We start from the raw sequence: 16,719 nt of genomic DNA, 5'->3' as shown, positions 1-16,719 counted from the left end.
CGCCGCAGGGCGGCCCCGCCTCCTCCTTCCCCCCGCCCGTCAGGGATGGGCGGGAATGGAGGGAAGCGCCTGACAAAGCGCCTCAGGCCCGGCCCGCCCTTCCTGCTCCCCCTCAGCGCCCAGACCCGCGCCTTCCACTTGCTCAGATTCAAAAACAAACCACGCAACAAAAGCAAGAGGCAGTATATTATTCCCAGAAAGTTCTTTATTTCCAAGTAGACAGTACGCTTTTCCTTAAAAAAACAGTATCATGTCCTCGTTAGAAAATGGTTACCCCTTTCCCCTCCACGACAACAAACCCAGTTTTGAACTTTTTAAGGATAGGTGCACCAGTTTGCCTCTTTTTTTTTTTTTAAACAGTAATCCTCACAGTGCATCAGCATCAGACACGTATCAGTGAGGATAGTTACCATCAAAGAGATAAATGTTCCTGTATGATTACACAGAGGTTAACATAGAGGAACTCTTCCACGAATTAGTGCTCCATGGGCTCCTCTGATTTTTCCGCAGGTTCATCAGCAGGCGGAGCAGGCTTAAATAGAGAAAAAAAAAAAAAACATATTAAATCCATATACATATTAAATCCAAATTAAGCATGGAGAAGGACAGAGCTGCTAATACAGATCATTACGAGTCTGAGGATACACTTTGCTATATGCATGAGAAACACATGTAGCCACTTCTGTTACAAGAAAGTACAAAACAGTACTTTCACTGTACAAAAACAGTACAAACTTGATCATAGATGAGGAAAGGAAATTTCACTGGAAATGCCTGCCAACAATTCAGCATAAATTGATTCAATACGCATCTTAGTCTCTGGCTAAGATTATATAGTGTCTCCAGTTGTCAGGTAGTAACTTCTAATTTTAAAAATCACATTCCTAAAACTTCAGTAGACTTAAATGACAAACATAAAAACATCACAAAGTGTCCTTTAACACAGCCTGCTTAGTTACATTCAAAACACACACCTTTCTCTGTGGTCTCTCCTCAAGACCTTCTAGGAATGGTGCTACATCATCATCATCATAGATGGTAAACTCCATGTCTTTGCCAACAATTCCAATGGAAACATTCTGTTAAGCAAAGTTTGGAAAGAAATGAGAACCATTTTTCTGCAAATAACTCTGTGGCTTTACAGCTTTCACTTGTGAAACAGACAAAAGCTTCCCCCTGGAATAATAAAACTCATTGTGCTATTTGTGTCTACTTAAGGAAGAAAGGAAATTTCAAGAGAGACTCCGTCTTTCGTAGTTTGTACTAGAAAAGGAAAAGGAGGGAGATTTACTCCCTGGAAAAACTACCATGTTTAAAAAATCTTAACAGTAAAACCACCATTCAAGGCTTTCAGCTTCCTTTTTCCCTTTCTGATAACAAATACCTGATTTTTCAAAATTGATTTCCATCTCATTTTGCACTTTCAATATTGTAAGAGATCTCTAGAAAACATCAGGATGGGATAAGAACGAAAATTTATATTAAACATGGATAAGGGCAAGACTAGCCACAAAGAGAACAACTTTTGCTGGTAACAGACCAGCTTAGAAGCTTCTTATTCAACAGTTGCTCAGTTCATGTTTCCTGTCTACAGCTTCTGCAACTTTTTGACCCTGGATATTTAATCAATATTTTATGTATTATATTCCCTTACACCATCAGGTCAATTAGTGACCATGCTTATAATGCAAAGCTAATAATTCTAGTTGTACACAACACACATGAAATATTGGTCTAACTTTAAAATATAATGAAGCCACCCGGGAAGCAATGTCATATTTAGATAAAGTATCACTTCTGTAAAGAAAAATAAATCGCAGATAGTTAAGGAAGCTGTAAGCAAACTGGTGCCATACAAAACACAGATGATACTATCTACCAAGTGTTTGGCTTCCAGGTTTCAGTCCCAGCCATACTTTATGTCAGTTTTGTCATGGCCATTACCAAAAACAATGGCAGTACAATTTCTTATTAAGTAAACCCAGCATATATACCTTGGTGGTCAGATCCTGTTCAGCAGGAAGAGTCTCTCTGAGAGCACGCAGTCCATGTTTAACTAGCTCATTTAGATTACCTTAAAAATAAAAGCAGGAAGATAAATACAGAACATGGCATTACCTCTAGACTCATTTTCCCCTTACTCCCATTCTCAGTTGATGCAACCCCTCTCCTTCGGTATTTCTGGTACTAAACGCAGAGTTGGTTAAAAAAAAATATACCTTTGGAAGCTGTACATCTGAAATTGAATGCATCTGGTTTTGGCAACCGCACTGCCTCCAAAGCGGCAATAATCAAGCTATCTTTCCACCTTTTTTGTCTTCACATCATTGGTTTCATATAAAAATAAATTTGCAATTTTAGATGTACCACCTAAGTATTTGCTCTGACATACTATGCCTGCTCTGATACAGAAAGAAGTATTTCCCTGGGTTAAACAGGACAGAGGCCTCTTACTTTTTGCTCTGCTTTTCTGAGCACAACTTCTCTTTTCATTAGATTGAACAAGCATCCAGATGTTAGACAGGAAAATTTGTAATACTTGCTTTACAGTTTTGTCCTCGTGCAGATTTACACTTGTGCCAAACTCGGCCCCCCAAATTTATTTTCTTGTCTTACTAAGATCCAAAGAATGAAGCAGTAGCAGAAAAACTGTGTAACTGATAAAGACCACTAGATAGCCAGGGCTTCTTTACTCACAGTCAGTAAATTCAGTCATGTGTCTCTCCAAGTAAGTTCGTGCTGACTGTGAACGAGCACCAATGGACATGGCTTTACAGTCAAAATAGTTTGCAGAGGGACAAGTTTGGAAGATGTGAGGGCCCATATCCTAAAAGGAAGAAAAAACACAAACCATTAAACAAACGTATAAACTCGTAGCAAGTCTGTCTGCTGCTAGAACACATGATATTTTCTAACAGTTTTGTTTCATGATACATTAGCTTATATGTATGCACTGAGTAATTCTGTACTGCTTATCATACCACTGTTCTTATCCAGTTCATTCAGAGCTATTGTAAAAAAATGTAAAACATAGTGCTCTACAGAAACCTTTGTTTACACTTTTTTCATTAAAATGCAGTTTTTACACAGAGAATATAGCTGGCACCGAAACCATTGCCTTCTCTGCTCCATAAACTGTATCATGCTTGTGTATGCTTCCTACTTCATGGCTTGCAAAAGGTATTTTACACACACTGCCTTATCTGCACAATGGCAAGGCTCATTGTACAGCAGATTTCAGGCACACTGACAATTTCCTTCAACCTTCTTCACGTCAAAAATCTTACTTACATCATAACCTGCAATAAGCAGTCCCACGCCATATGGTCGTCTGCCGTAACGCTGGGTCGGTATCTGCGTTTCTGAAGAAAGCTAAGGAAACAATCTCAAAGGAACACGCACCTAAAACATTTTCTTAAGAAAGAAGCAGAGATGCACCAAAATCACTGTGTAGTTTGTGCAAAGCCTCTTGTAGTATCAAAGGCTATGCTTGAAGAAATAGATCTCAGGACTCATCTTGAATATCAACACTCTCTGAGAGAATATACAAGCATCTTAAATAAAGAAAAATTTAACTTTGAATTAACTTTTTCATTTTAGTACGACTTTTAAGTTGTGACATGTAAAACTAATTTTGAGAGCAAGTGTAAAATAACCTTAAAATGTGAAGGAGTGTTAAAAGAAAAAAAGGATACTGCTTCCGATTAGTGACACTAATCGAGACACTGGAAGAGGTCTATCGAACACAAATCTAGAATCCAGACACTCCTGACGCATGAAATTGCTAGGAGGAAAAAAAAAATAAAAATAAAATCAATGCACAGATTAAAGTCACAATGAGTTTCTCAATATTCGCCTGTTAAGGTAAGCGTATTTTTGTTTCTGCTCAGCTTGTTGAGAAAAAGGGTCAGAGGCATTACATAATTTCGTTTCATCTGACCTATAGCTGTTATTTAGAAAGCAGACCACAAGCTTTAAGAAGTATTAGTACTTCAGCCATACAAATAAAGGGAGGGTGGAAGTTCACACAGGCTACAGATGGGTCATCTGGAAAAAAAACACAGTTAGATGGTAACATTTCTTTGCAACATTACAGCAATTAGGTTTTATTTTGGTAATTATTCCGATGCCTTCTTTGTCTTTTCTCATCAAACCTCTTTCAGCGTATATTTACCTCATTTGATGAAATTATGTGGCCTACAGGTAAAAGGCAAACCCCTCTAGCTGACACACAAGGCACTGTATGCTTTTAGTAACTTTAAGTGCATGTACACTGTAGCAGCTACTAGAGGGATATAGGTGATGCACACTCTCAGATGGCTTGGAAACCCCATCACACGGAGGAAACCAGACAGGACTGCCTTACTTATAACAAAACCAAAGAGCAAAATTTAGTGCCAAACAAACAAGATTTCTGCCAACAACTTAAAAATCTGCCAGAATTTCATACTGAGGTCTTTGGCATAGTAGAACAGAGCGAGACTAATCCTTAGCTGACCATAAGATTTCATTCGCAATAGTCTACAAATGAACTTTCACTTATTATTGCAGAACTGTGTATGTCAACAACTAAGACACTCACCACAAGAGTCTTGCATCAGCAGTAAGTCCAGCAATGGAGATACCGATATGGTTGTCTACGTACAGGATTTTTTTCTGATGGGCTGCCAGCTCAGACTGTGCTCTCTACGCATAAAAGGAGAAAGCTACGTGGCAGACTGACCAGTTTGCCAAGCACTGTGGAGAAATCTGCTAACATTTACTGCAAGAACTGAATATAATCATGAAACAGTCAAAAAAACAACAACAAAAATAAACCCACAACCTATAAACTTGCAACAGAAGACCAAAAAAAAAAACCTAGCTCCATTTCAGTAGGAGACTAAGAGGAAGAAAGAACAGACACTTGCTCAAATTTTAAAGAAAATGAAGTTTTACTACTTAATAACTAACAAAAAAAAAATAGAGGAGTGTTTATCTTTTAAAAGGAAAAATTTTCACTCACTTCATTCACGATTTTGTGAAAATCTGCTTAGCATAGGTACTGAAAATACGTTTCTATACTGGTACTAAAGCAAAAGGAAACTGGGATTACATTTACGTTACATAAGTAAGTGCAGACTGTGTTAAACTAATTTGACAAACTAGAACTTTCGTACTAACATTGCCATTTTAAAAACAAAGTTTTAAACTTACCTTTAAAGCTACCAGGACGGCATGCGTTTTTGATTTCAGCCCCACAGTAGCTGAGCCTTGTTTCACAGCTTCCATGGCATATTCGATTTGATGGATTCGCCCCTGAAGAATAAAATCAAAGGTAATCATTTTAAAATTAATCCTCAATATTAACTTTCAATGTTTTTTTGATGTACAGACCTTTGATTCCCCCCACCCCAACAGGTAAACTGACTGCATAGCAGTTTAAGTCTACAAGCAATTATTTCCTCTTTCTTTTACAAACTCGTCACCACTAACCCACACAAATCTGGCTGCCCCTGAGACACTCACTATTGCATATAAAGAAACATGAAAAAAAAATTGAAAGGGTGAACTAGTCTGATGTTGTCAGGATCACAAAACTTTTGTCGTTGTGTTAGATACTGACTCTACTGAAGACAAAGCGATTCAAAGATGGAACTTCCAGCTGGACATGTAACTTTTAATCGAGTTTCCTGAAGAAACGAGTCTTACGCAATTGTTGTGTCTCACCATCCATTCCCCAATAACTTCTGAACAAGTTATTAGTCAACTGCAGTAAAGCCTGAAAGAGGAGTAGAGGTCTCAAAGAAAATTAATTCCCCCCCAAGTTCTGCAGAGTCAGCCTGCAGCTTTGTGGGAAAACAAGGTGACATCCTTTCAGTACTATCACGGAGGGCAACGCAGCTAATTTTCCACACCCTAGTTGGCCAGCCTATTTCAAATAATCAGTGTGTTCGCTGCTGCTGTGCAAGAACGGGAATTACCAAATGCAGCACACGGTTGTCCCCTATCAGTTGCGATGTATTAAAACACAGCACGCTGCTGGAGCTGTTACAACAGGAATGTGCTAGTGATAACGCAAAGAAAATCACCTCGCATTAGTTCCATTTATTAGTTCCGTTATATATATATATGTATATGGTTTGTAAAAGGGTTTTGATTTATTTAGAGAGATCTCCTAGATGCTTAGCATATCCTACACACAGGTACTTCATGTCCAAGAGCAGTGTAGAAACATGGTGACCCATCCAGCAGATATTTATCAACTGTCATGAACGACTTGCAAGGCTATAAAGCCAGGAAGCCCTGCCTAGCCTTTAATCTTGTATCCCCTTCCCTTTAAAACCATATTAGAAAATATTCCCCCAAAACGGTTATTCTTCGCTCCTCTACTAACAATGCCCAGAATTATTATGGTGTCACATAATAGCCTCGGTGACCCAGCCACCTGCAGGAATGTGTGGAGCAGTGATTTTAAACTGCTTTTATCAAAGTGCTGTTCATATTTTCAAGGCACTTTATGGAAAAAGTAGCAATGAGTGTTGCTGATCATTTCATGATAGCTACTGAAAGCCTAAAAACCGTACAAGTCTACTGAAAGTAATTTTAAAGTAAGAGATGAAAAAACAAAACTAAAGTTTCTGATACAGAATCTGTCAGGAAAGACGATCATTAAGAGGGATGAGAGACAGATGTAGGTTTCCAATTCTGGATTAGAATTCTGACTTTTAACTTTTCAGATACTAAAAAGACATTAGTAACAGAGAGTAATACAGACTGCTGTAAGGAATATACAAGGCACACACAGAATGTATTGAACACGTGGAATAACACGCTTATGCACACGTGCGTGTCCGTGTGAACTGGACAAAGACAATTTAGCTGCACGTTATTCACAGCATGCACTGAAGTTTGAAGGTAACAGTAAATATCTGCACTGAACATTTTCCAGTGCACATCTCCTTAACCAAAAGTTGCTGCTTGTATCATTGGCACATTCTTGTATGTTAAATCTCCTCAAAGCTTTCATCATCCTTTGAGATAAACAATTGGATTTCTCAAAGCAGTTCGAAGCCATCTACAGCTATCATGGCATTGACTAAAGTACATTCAAACATTCAAGGTTATGTTCGTGTAGGATGAAAAGCACCAAAAGGTTGTTTCAATTATTTTAAAATGTATCTTTCGAAAACAATACCACGAGATGAAAATTTTCAGTAGTAATACAAACCCACAAACCAGTGGTATAGTAGGTTTGTAAAAAACAAGCCACGTTGCTGTAGTTAAAACACGTCTTGAGCTTTACCAAGTGGAGAAAAGACTCCTATTTTCCATAAGTTCCTTACTTTGAAGCATGCATAGCAGAAAAAGAGGCAATTAACCACCTCAGCTCCATCAGGTGTTTGCTTCTAAAACCCTAAGACACCTGTTCTTAACTCAGCACAGCCTTTGTAAGTTTTAGAAGAACACACGTACAATGTGGAACTGAGGCTGCCCAGGGAAGTGGTGGAGTCACCATCCCTGGAAGTCTTCAAAATACGTTTAGATGTAGAGCTTAGGGAAATGGTTTAGTGGGGACTGCTAGCGTTAGGTCAGAGGTTGGACTCGATGATCTTGAGGTCTCTTCCAACCTAGAAAATTCTGTGATTCTGTGTGATTCAAAGGTAATGGAGTTACCAATTCAAGTGCAAATCTCACATGGCCTCGCACACAGGTAGCACGAAGCCTCCCTAACACTGCACCATGTGGGAAGCTGAGGACACCCACAGCTGAGCAGTCTCTCAGCGCTATGATTATAAGCTTTAGGGTTAGCATTTATTGAACAGGGATGCTTGCGGGCATTTTAACTTTAAGATTCGCTTATTTCTTCTAAAAATAATAAAATAAGTCAGGATTTCCATGCTTCGGGTCAGGAGGATGCGCGGCTGCTGTTGTGCCTTGCTTGAAGCAGCCAGCACATTTCCTCCTGAGCACTAGGCCTGGACTTAGTCCGCGTTATTATTTTGTGTTATTAGTTTGTGTTATTATCCACCAGGGAAGCCCTTGGTGGATCAATTAGGGGAAAACGCTTTCCCACTAATGACCGGGACCGCTCCCACCCCCCCGACCCCCCCAAAATCCCCGCCGGGCCGCGATGGCGCCGGGCTCCCGCTGCGGCCTGCGGCGGGGCCTCACCTGCGGGCTCCACACGGTCACGTCGTTGTCGTACTGGTTGCGGAACTGCGGGCACAAAGCACGGCCATCAGCACGGCCCCGGCCCCAGCCCCGTCCCCGTCCCCATCCCCAGGCCCCATCCCCAGGCCCCGCCGGGTGCTGACTCACGGCCTCGCTCCCTTCCGTCTCCGTTCTCCCCCCCCACAGCCGCCGCCGCAGCCCCCCGGCCTCCCCCCGGTGCCCCGGTGCCCGCCGCGGCCTCCCACCATCCTGCCCCCGCCTCCGCCTCCCCCGACGGCGGCTCCGGCTCCGGCTCCTCCGGGGCTGCGAAGCGGCGGCTGCGGCGCTCGGGCAGCGACGGCTCGGGCTGCGGGCGGCCAGGCGGCACCAGCCGCGCCCCGACTCACCGAGCGGCCCGGCCCCGCCCCGGCCCGCCTCTCCTTATCCCCCCCCACACACTTTATTTATTTATTTATTTCCCAGTCTTAATGGTTTTCTCCTCAAAATGACGGGTTTTGTGAGAGCAGAAGGGGAAAGGATGGGGAGAACCCCAGCTCCTGGAGCTGAAAGGAGGCTGGAAGCAGTGAGAGCTGCTGGCCTGGCACAGAAACAAGCCAAGCTTTGTACACCTGAAGCCAGGGTGTGAATTATCCACGCAGACAGAATTAAACACGGTCCTGAACGCACAAATCGCACATCTTGCCTCAGGAGACCAAAGGGTTCAGAGCTACTTATTCTGAAGTCACTAGAAGCCCGTTTTAAAGCTGTATTTTTAGCCCTTGCCCTTTTATCGCAAGCACAAAGCGTACGATGTGTTGGGCTTCCCAATCTGCAATTACATTTTCATACAGCATCCATGCTAACAAAGGTCATAAGCTTAAGTAGCTAACACTAAACAAAAAACAACAACAGCAACAACAGCTGGTAGGAGCAAAACACCAGCCACTGTTAATCAGCTCCAGCAGCCTGGATATCCTCTTATGTTTTGGGAAAAAAAAAAGTACAGGAAGCCTCTGAAATAATATAACAGCCAAATGACAAGCACTGTTGTGAATAATGCTAGAAAATGGGGTGTCTTAGTGACACACTAAGTGTAGCCACTGTGTCTGAATTCCAGCTAAGATGCCATTACATTTCTAATTGGGCCTTTTTGCTCTCACACTAAAAGTAGAAAACTAATAGTGTTTAACAGAAATGAATTGCTTACCAGAGCTCTTATTTTGGATGGTTACAATGTGTGTACAACTGTAACTGAAAAGCGAGTAAAAAAAAAAAAAAAAGTTACAAAAAAGTTACTAGGAAAACTTCTCTGTAGGGTTGGAGGACTCAAGCGTGAAGACAAACAAGAATCAGGTGGTACCATATTTGTATGTTTTATTTTTTCAACATGTACCGGGTGCTGGAATCACAAGACTCAAATCAAACCCGTACTGCGTGTGTACCTTTTGGTTATTGTGGGACCAACGATAACATTTCTCTTAGCGCTGGTGAATTTGTACAAAACTTTTCATTGCAGAGGATCACAGTGTTGTCTAGAAAAGAAATCTAAACAGACTAATTTTAATTATCTAACTTACGTTTAAGCTTTGTGATTAATAAATAATAATAAAAAAAATACTTTGATGTGAAATAACTTTCTTTCTTCAACACTGATATATAAACAGGATATATAAACATTTTAAGTGAGCCTACCAGCCTTCAAGTTACAGTGAACTTTCAGCAAATACTCCTGTAGTCTCCGCTATAATGCCATTCTGTAACAACTTCCTTACAGCAATAAGTGACTCCCGAAAGGTCTGCTTACTCCACCTGCAGTAACGGAACAAGACAGATATTTCCTTTCTTTTGGCAAAAGTATATTAGTTTTCATAGAATGCTAAACTACGCCAAGACTCTATTGTTCTGTATATATACTGATAAGAACAGGAAGTAATGTTAGGAACCACATTTCTGGTAATAAAGAGGCAGGATTTTTTAAAACTTCACACTAGAGAATTAGAGGAAATCTATACAAATGAAGAATTTTTAGAGGCCATATCAACTATTACATAGGTACATTAAATTGCAACTTCAGCATTTTCCTGCATTTTTTTTTTTTTAAATGTGTGGATAGAAAAATACATCCAAAACTTCAAGCTATGAAGTCCAGCTATTAAGAAATTCCTCAAAACCAAACTGGCTCAAGTACTGTGGCAGTGAAAAGTGTTGCACGGGAGCTTCTTTCCCTCCTTTACTGATGAGCTGGGCAAAGCAGCGAGGCAGGCACTGGATGGAGTTTCAGCTGCTCCCCCGAGTGCTTCAGACAGCGTAACTGCTACCACATTCCCAAGGCAGCAACGCCAGGAGGTTATTAGAGACAGGAGTATTCTCTACGAACCAGGAAGTGCTTAGAGGGCAAGGAAGTCATTCACTTCCCTCTGAGTACTCCCGTGTCCTTAGGCTCAGTCTGAGCCCTTTACAAGCAGGTGCAATTCCAGTGCTTTTGCAGTTTATTTCTATTCACATCTTGGGTGCACTACCGTTTAAAAGTACAAAAATGAGAGAAAGGAATCAGCAAGGCAAAATCAAATAGCTCTTTTTCAGTTAACGAAGTTATCAAACCAAAAAAAAAATAATTATATATATTTTTCCCAAATGTACATATTACTGAACAAACAGTTACTGAAATGAATGAAGTTTGTGGTTTTCCAGTCATCTAAAGTTGTTACGAAAATTTGAATGAAGGCCTTAAATTATGGTGTCAGTAAAGTTTAAGCAATGGACAAGTGTGGTGGTGACCTCTGCACTAGGGAAAATGTCACTCCTGATATATTTAATGGTGTACAGTGGCATGCATGAAGTGATCTGACAGTTTTAGACAGCTTCATAGGAGATAAAAATCCTTGCCAAAAGATTAGAGCAATGCAGGCATAGCTGATTGACACAGCAGGAAAATGTGTGCTTCTCACTTCTCCTCCGATGCTGGAATTGGGTGCCATTAAAAGCAGCAGGTTCAAGAAAAGACAAGGATACTTACAGAGACACAGAATATCTGCACTGTGGAAATGCTTGCAACTGAACACAATTTGGTCACAGATTCAAAGATCAGCTGGACAAATTCATAGACAGGATGCCTTTTCAGGCCACCTTGCAAAACTGCTGATACAATATTTGAATCAATTGCAGCAGGGAAAAAAACAGCAAACCTAAAATGAGCATATAAAGTCTCAAGAGAAATTAATGATGCTCTTTTGTTCTGTTACATTCCCAACGTAGTTATAAACAGCATCTGACATCTGAGCAATGGCAGGCTGGCTCTGAAGAGATTAACATACAGGAACTAAAAGGGAAGGGCACTTACGCCCTCCCTACTGCTGATTCATTAGAGGAAATGATATTCCACCAAGTCCACCTTTGGGATACCACTCATGATCAATCTGCATTAACCATTGTGCTGCTGAGTACTATGATCCTGTAGTTTTACGGTGTGTTTTTTTTTGGCTCCAACAGTAACACACCCAGCATCTGCACATTTTGTGCTGTGTAGGGACGGCAGACTGCAAAAAAAAGGAAAGAAAACTGTTGTGCTAAAATAAGAGACAGACTGAATTAAGGTGGCATCTTCATCCCCTTGGGAAAGGGGAAAGGACAGGGAGATAATGGAGCCACTCCTGGCAGATGGACGACTTATTACTGGCAAACGGCAGTGCTGTTACCTTTTAACAGGTAGGAATGGTACCACTGTAAGATTCAAATCCATTACTTTAATTTCCTTAGCCTGCATTTCATGACTTGTGTTGTACAGCTTTCTCCAGTAAGTAGCTGTTTACATATAAGAATAAGAGCATTATCAATTAATCTCAATATTCCTCAAATAATAATAATAATGAAAACCATTGTTTAATATCTAGTAGGTGTTGGGAATTTGATTATTATTACTGGGCAAAATAAGTGGTCAATATTAGCCTCAGGAGACTTGTAAGGTACTGGGTTAGCTAAAGAAAATGAATGGAGAAAAGGTCACGAGCCAGGCAAAGTGACAGACCACTCCTACAACAGGTGGCATAACCAAGAACACGTGGAAACAAAATATTAGAAGCTGCTATGAAATAACATTGATGCTCTATAATAAGTATGCCAGCATACCAATAGAAGCTACAAAATACCGCTGTTTCACATACTGCCTTTCCATTTTGCCATTGCAAATTTAAATATTAGGTAACAAACAAACGACAACAAACAAACAATAAAAAATAAATTATTAATGAAACAAAAAGTTTTAGGCAGTCTTTGTTGTGGCTTTGTAACAATGCTACACCTGTTAAAGGGAAATGTGGGATGTTGTAAGAAACTAAGAATAACAAAATCTTGAGACAGGAAGAATTTTATTTGTACAGTTAGATCTTTTTTTCTATCCTATGGTCCAAGTACATTTGATACTCAAGTCACCTAGGCCAATATATGAAATGGTGGGTACGCTTTTCTGAAAATGAGTACAAGACTCTCTTAGAAATGATAATCAGGAAAATGAACAGGCCTTGAAAAGTAGTCTTCACTCCCCTATTAAATCTTATCCACTGTAGTCTACAAATACATAGGGCAGAAATAGCAATCACATGTTGTAGAAGACCCTTTACTTTATATGCCATATTTAGTAGGACTACGTTTAAACCTAATTTAGTCTCAAGTCACCATGATTCACCATCACCTCACATTAAACTCTTACATTTCTCAAGTTGATGATTTTTGTCCTTTGATTTTAATGCCATGAACCTGGATCTCAATATATACGGTAAAACTGGCCTTAAGAATGCCCCAAATACCCTTATTTAGACAGAAATGTGAAGCCAATGTTCCATCTTCATGAATGTTTTATCAAAATAAGGCTACTTAAGATTAAATTGGATATTGTCACAACACATTCAGGACTGTACATTTTGATTTTTGGTGGGTTTTTTTGTTTTTTTTTTTTTTTGAGAGCTGTCTTACTCTCTTGACAATGCAAACTGCAAACTGTCTATACTCGGAAGCAATACAGCTAATAAATTTATGGCTATTAATGGCTATCATTAATGGCTACTTTATAACATCTAGAATTACTTAATTTTAAGCATCTGCATGGGACAGTCAAATATGATGACATGTCCATCAACTAGGTTAAGACTGACAGCAAATATTTATGACAGCTGCTGTAAACATACATACTTGACCCTAGAATTATTTAACGATGATCTCAAAGGTCTCACAAAGAAAAAAAAAAAAAAAGAATGAATCATTTTGCATTCAGTATCATAAATAGGAAAAATAACTTGTCCCTACAAAAGATGCCAAATTCCTTTCCTATTCTTCTGCAAGTTCTCAGGAGAGGTACAGACATCATTTCTCTATGAGACATCAGTTCTCTATGAGAGCCTTGCATTTATGTTGCCAAAGGCATTTTTAATGGTTTTAAACTACTGGCCAATTCAAAACACTTCAATATTCTGTCGTGAAAAATGTTAGTAATACAAGACTTTAAAGTTAATTCCTATTTTTATAAAAATCCATAGCTTTAGTGAACTGACATCAGTTGCCCTTTTCGGGGAAAACCTTCAGAACAACTAACCTTGTTTGATCACCACAGCTGGTTGAGAACGATCAGGCAATCTGGAAAGCAGGATAAAATAATCCATGTGTTAAGAGAACTGCACAAAGGAGAAAGGAGTCTGGTTCTTTCTGTCCAGTCCTGGAACAGATAAGCGGAACAAGGTTCGACACAGCAGTGCTGTTGTAGCATATGTTAATAATAGGAATAGTTTTGATTTGTAACTTCTTGTTTGAATAAATCAAACTAAAATATATTTAGTTTGAAATTCATGCAGATGTTATTGCTAGTTCTTTCTTGGTCTTGAAATTTCTTCATGCCCAGTGAGGGTTTCTCTATCACATGCATTAATTATATAATAAAAATATATATTTTGAGCTATAACTTGCTAGTTTACTTTAGTTTATTTTACTTGCTAGTTTACTTTACTTGCTAGTCTAGGAGGTGTGATTTAAATTCTGTATATTGTATTGTTTGAGTCATCAAATGATGATGATAATTCTTCAGGTGTCTGTTACGGGAGTATTATGAAACACCTTATTTACTTTTCCAAAAATCTGTTAAGCTTTTTATTTCAATGAAAAAACAGTAGTTATTTTGAGGGTCTGAGCATAAAAGTGCATTTTCAGCATGCATATTGGTGAATAGGCTATTTCAAATATATAAATTGCTGCTGTTGACTCATTTTTGGATTTTTGATTATGAATAAAACTGAATCAAAACCAATCTGTCAGACATTCAACAGTAGATACATAACATTCTGAGACAGACATATATGAATTACACGAGTTCATGAATGAATATTGTGTCAGTTATATTAATGATGAAATTTTTCAAAATTTCTACCTGTGAAAGAAATAATTGTCAGCAAAAGTTGGAAATCACAGAGTGATACAGAGACAGAGAGAAATCCTTTGTAATCCATGAGAACATTAATGGATCCTATTTCCTTACAACAGACATGATTGTCACATTAAATTAATGGCTAGACAAAGTATTACCTTCTTAGTTAGGCATTTACATCCCATAAATATTTTAAAATGAGTACTTATACATGGATTGCACAATGAAAGGTTCACAGAGTGTTTTTGCACTCATCTATTGTTGCCAAAATTTTCTGCTTGAAAAATGGAAATGCATTCACATACACAAATAAATTTGACAGAGACAATTAAACTATGCTTTTTTTTTGTATAATTTAAAAACCAGGAAAGACCACCCTAGGAATGACTTAACATTCCTGGCAAGACTTAAAGGATTTGCATGACACTTAACTTTACAGGCATTTTCAAGTGCTATAGGAGCATTGAACTTACTGTAACCTTCAGTCACTATTTATGCAACAATTCTGGTTGTTTTTCAAAAAGTGACTCAAACCATTCATAGCATGGATTCGGTTTTTGATTAGGAATGACTACAATACAGAATTACTATGCAGGAAAAAAAATAGATGTTTGAGTAAGCTTTAGTCTTAAAAAATCTTGCTGTCATCAGCCTCTTCTTTTTCTAGCATTTGCCAAGCTCCTAATTTTGCTGCATGCATTTTAACAGCTTTGCTGTCATTCATATCCCTGGTTTTCATAGTACAAATTTTGTTTGGCACTGCCATCTTTATTGCATATATTCCAAAACTAACAGCAGTGGGAACAGAAACCTAAGCCTGTCCTGACAAACGTAAGATAGGTTCTGGCAGCATAACGTCCATTGTCTTCCATTGTTCTCGCAGATGACTGAGCTCAGACAGTGCATCATGCATGCCTAAATTGTGAACAAATTCCATTGATGTAAGGGTGGTTCGAAATCCAAAGTATTTGGTGCAACCCTTGGCTTCTAAGCCCAGTCCATGGAAGGATGCAGGGAAAGGCCTGAAGAGCTCTAAATTGATTCCAGTCTTATTATAACCCTGTCTCGAAATCAGCTAGTGAGTATCTAAAAACCTCTGCAATAGTTATTAGCATATTAATATTAGCATATTAACACAGTCAACCCATCTGCACAGCTGGCTTTGATTTTAAGAACTATAAATCAGCTAAATTTGTGACTACTTATGTCATTCACAACAGGTTCTCTAGCACTAAAACATTTTTGAGATGTTCTTATCACATCATTATAACAACGTGAACGATTCTTCAGACAAACAGAAGATTCCATACTTGAAACAGGGAAAATAATTTTACAAAATGAGAAAATCAGAAGATCTTTGCATTTGTATAGACCCTTTCAACTATCTTATAGCGATTAATAAAAGCAGGGAGATACTTTTGAGCTTGAAAATTGAGCATGTGCCTCAAGATTTTGAAAAGCAACCTGTGACTGAGGTTATCACTTTCTAGTTATGCAACTCAAAACACATTAGGGTGATACAGTTTCCAGAAAGTCCTGAGTACCTCCTGGTTTCAGTGAGCAGCAAATGTATTCTCACTACTGACTTTATACAATATTCAGTACACATTATTTCTTCAAAGTAGCATTCTTACCACTAAAGCAAAACATTACGTTAATTTGTTTAGGATCTTACCCCCAAAAACATTCATACAATGCAATTTTAAGTATGCCCTGGTGCTGCTTCATAATCAGCAATTACCAATCTTCACCCAAGTATTCACAGGCTTGCTGTATATCACTGATGTGACACCAACATGTTTCTAAAGCTAATCACGCTCATCGTCCATTTCATTAGGTATTTTATTCTTCAAAATATATTCAACTTCAGCTTTAAAATCCAGTTTCTAAGTTACAATCTTCATATCATGAACAATGATTTTTTTTTTTTCTGCACTGACTTCAGTATAGCCATGGTTTTAATTATACTTGGGACACGTAGTTTGTATGCGTGTACTTCTCCAAATTTCACACCAGAAGCACTCACATTATGCATTTAAAGGATTAAACTATATCCTGGACATCAACCTATGGAAACAAATCTCTGAATAGTCCTTTGGCCTAAATCTGATAAACCATAAAGAAGGAAAGAAACTCTAAAATATCAGAAAAACAACTTTGTTATGCATATTTGCATTTTT

At 38.8% G+C, this 16,719-nt stretch overlaps 1 protein-coding gene across 1 annotated transcript; it reads right to left on the bottom strand.

Annotated features, from left to right (window-relative positions):
* Window positions 1–185: 185 nt before the first annotated feature.
* On the bottom strand, window positions 186–8,483 carry PSMA1 (proteasome 20S subunit alpha 1). The gene is made up of 10 exons (XM_032188956.1): window positions 8,400–8,483; window positions 8,155–8,199; window positions 5,197–5,298; window positions 4,583–4,686; window positions 3,696–3,784; window positions 3,292–3,362; window positions 2,698–2,827; window positions 1,995–2,074; window positions 975–1,079; window positions 186–532 (listed from the first exon to the last, which is right to left on the bottom strand). Exons 1-10 carry the CDS (start codon window positions 8,400–8,402, stop codon window positions 476–478), a joined length of 786 nt encoding a protein of 261 aa, XP_032044847.1. The 5' UTR covers window positions 8,403–8,483; the 3' UTR covers window positions 186–475.
* Window positions 8,484–16,719: the final 8,236 nt, after the last annotated feature.

Source organism: Aythya fuligula, chromosome 5 (genome assembly GCF_009819795.1).
Source record: "Aythya fuligula isolate bAytFul2 chromosome 5, bAytFul2.pri, whole genome shotgun sequence".
NCBI lineage: Eukaryota > Metazoa > Chordata > Aves > Anseriformes > Anatidae > Aythya > Aythya fuligula.
Note: the sequence above shows the minus strand (reverse complement) of the source record. Positions and strands in the feature narration are given on the sequence as shown.

Coding starts and splice junctions, on each gene's coding strand:
- PSMA1 (XM_032188956.1), bottom strand. Junction 2,828..3,291: donor TGCTTATTGCAGGTTATGAT/GTAAGTAAGATT, acceptor TCTTCCTTTTAG/GATATGGGCCCTCACATCTT. Junction 533..974: donor AGGAGAGACCACAGAGAAAG/GTGTGTGTTTTG, acceptor TCTCTATTTAAG/CCTGCTCCGCCTGCTGATGA.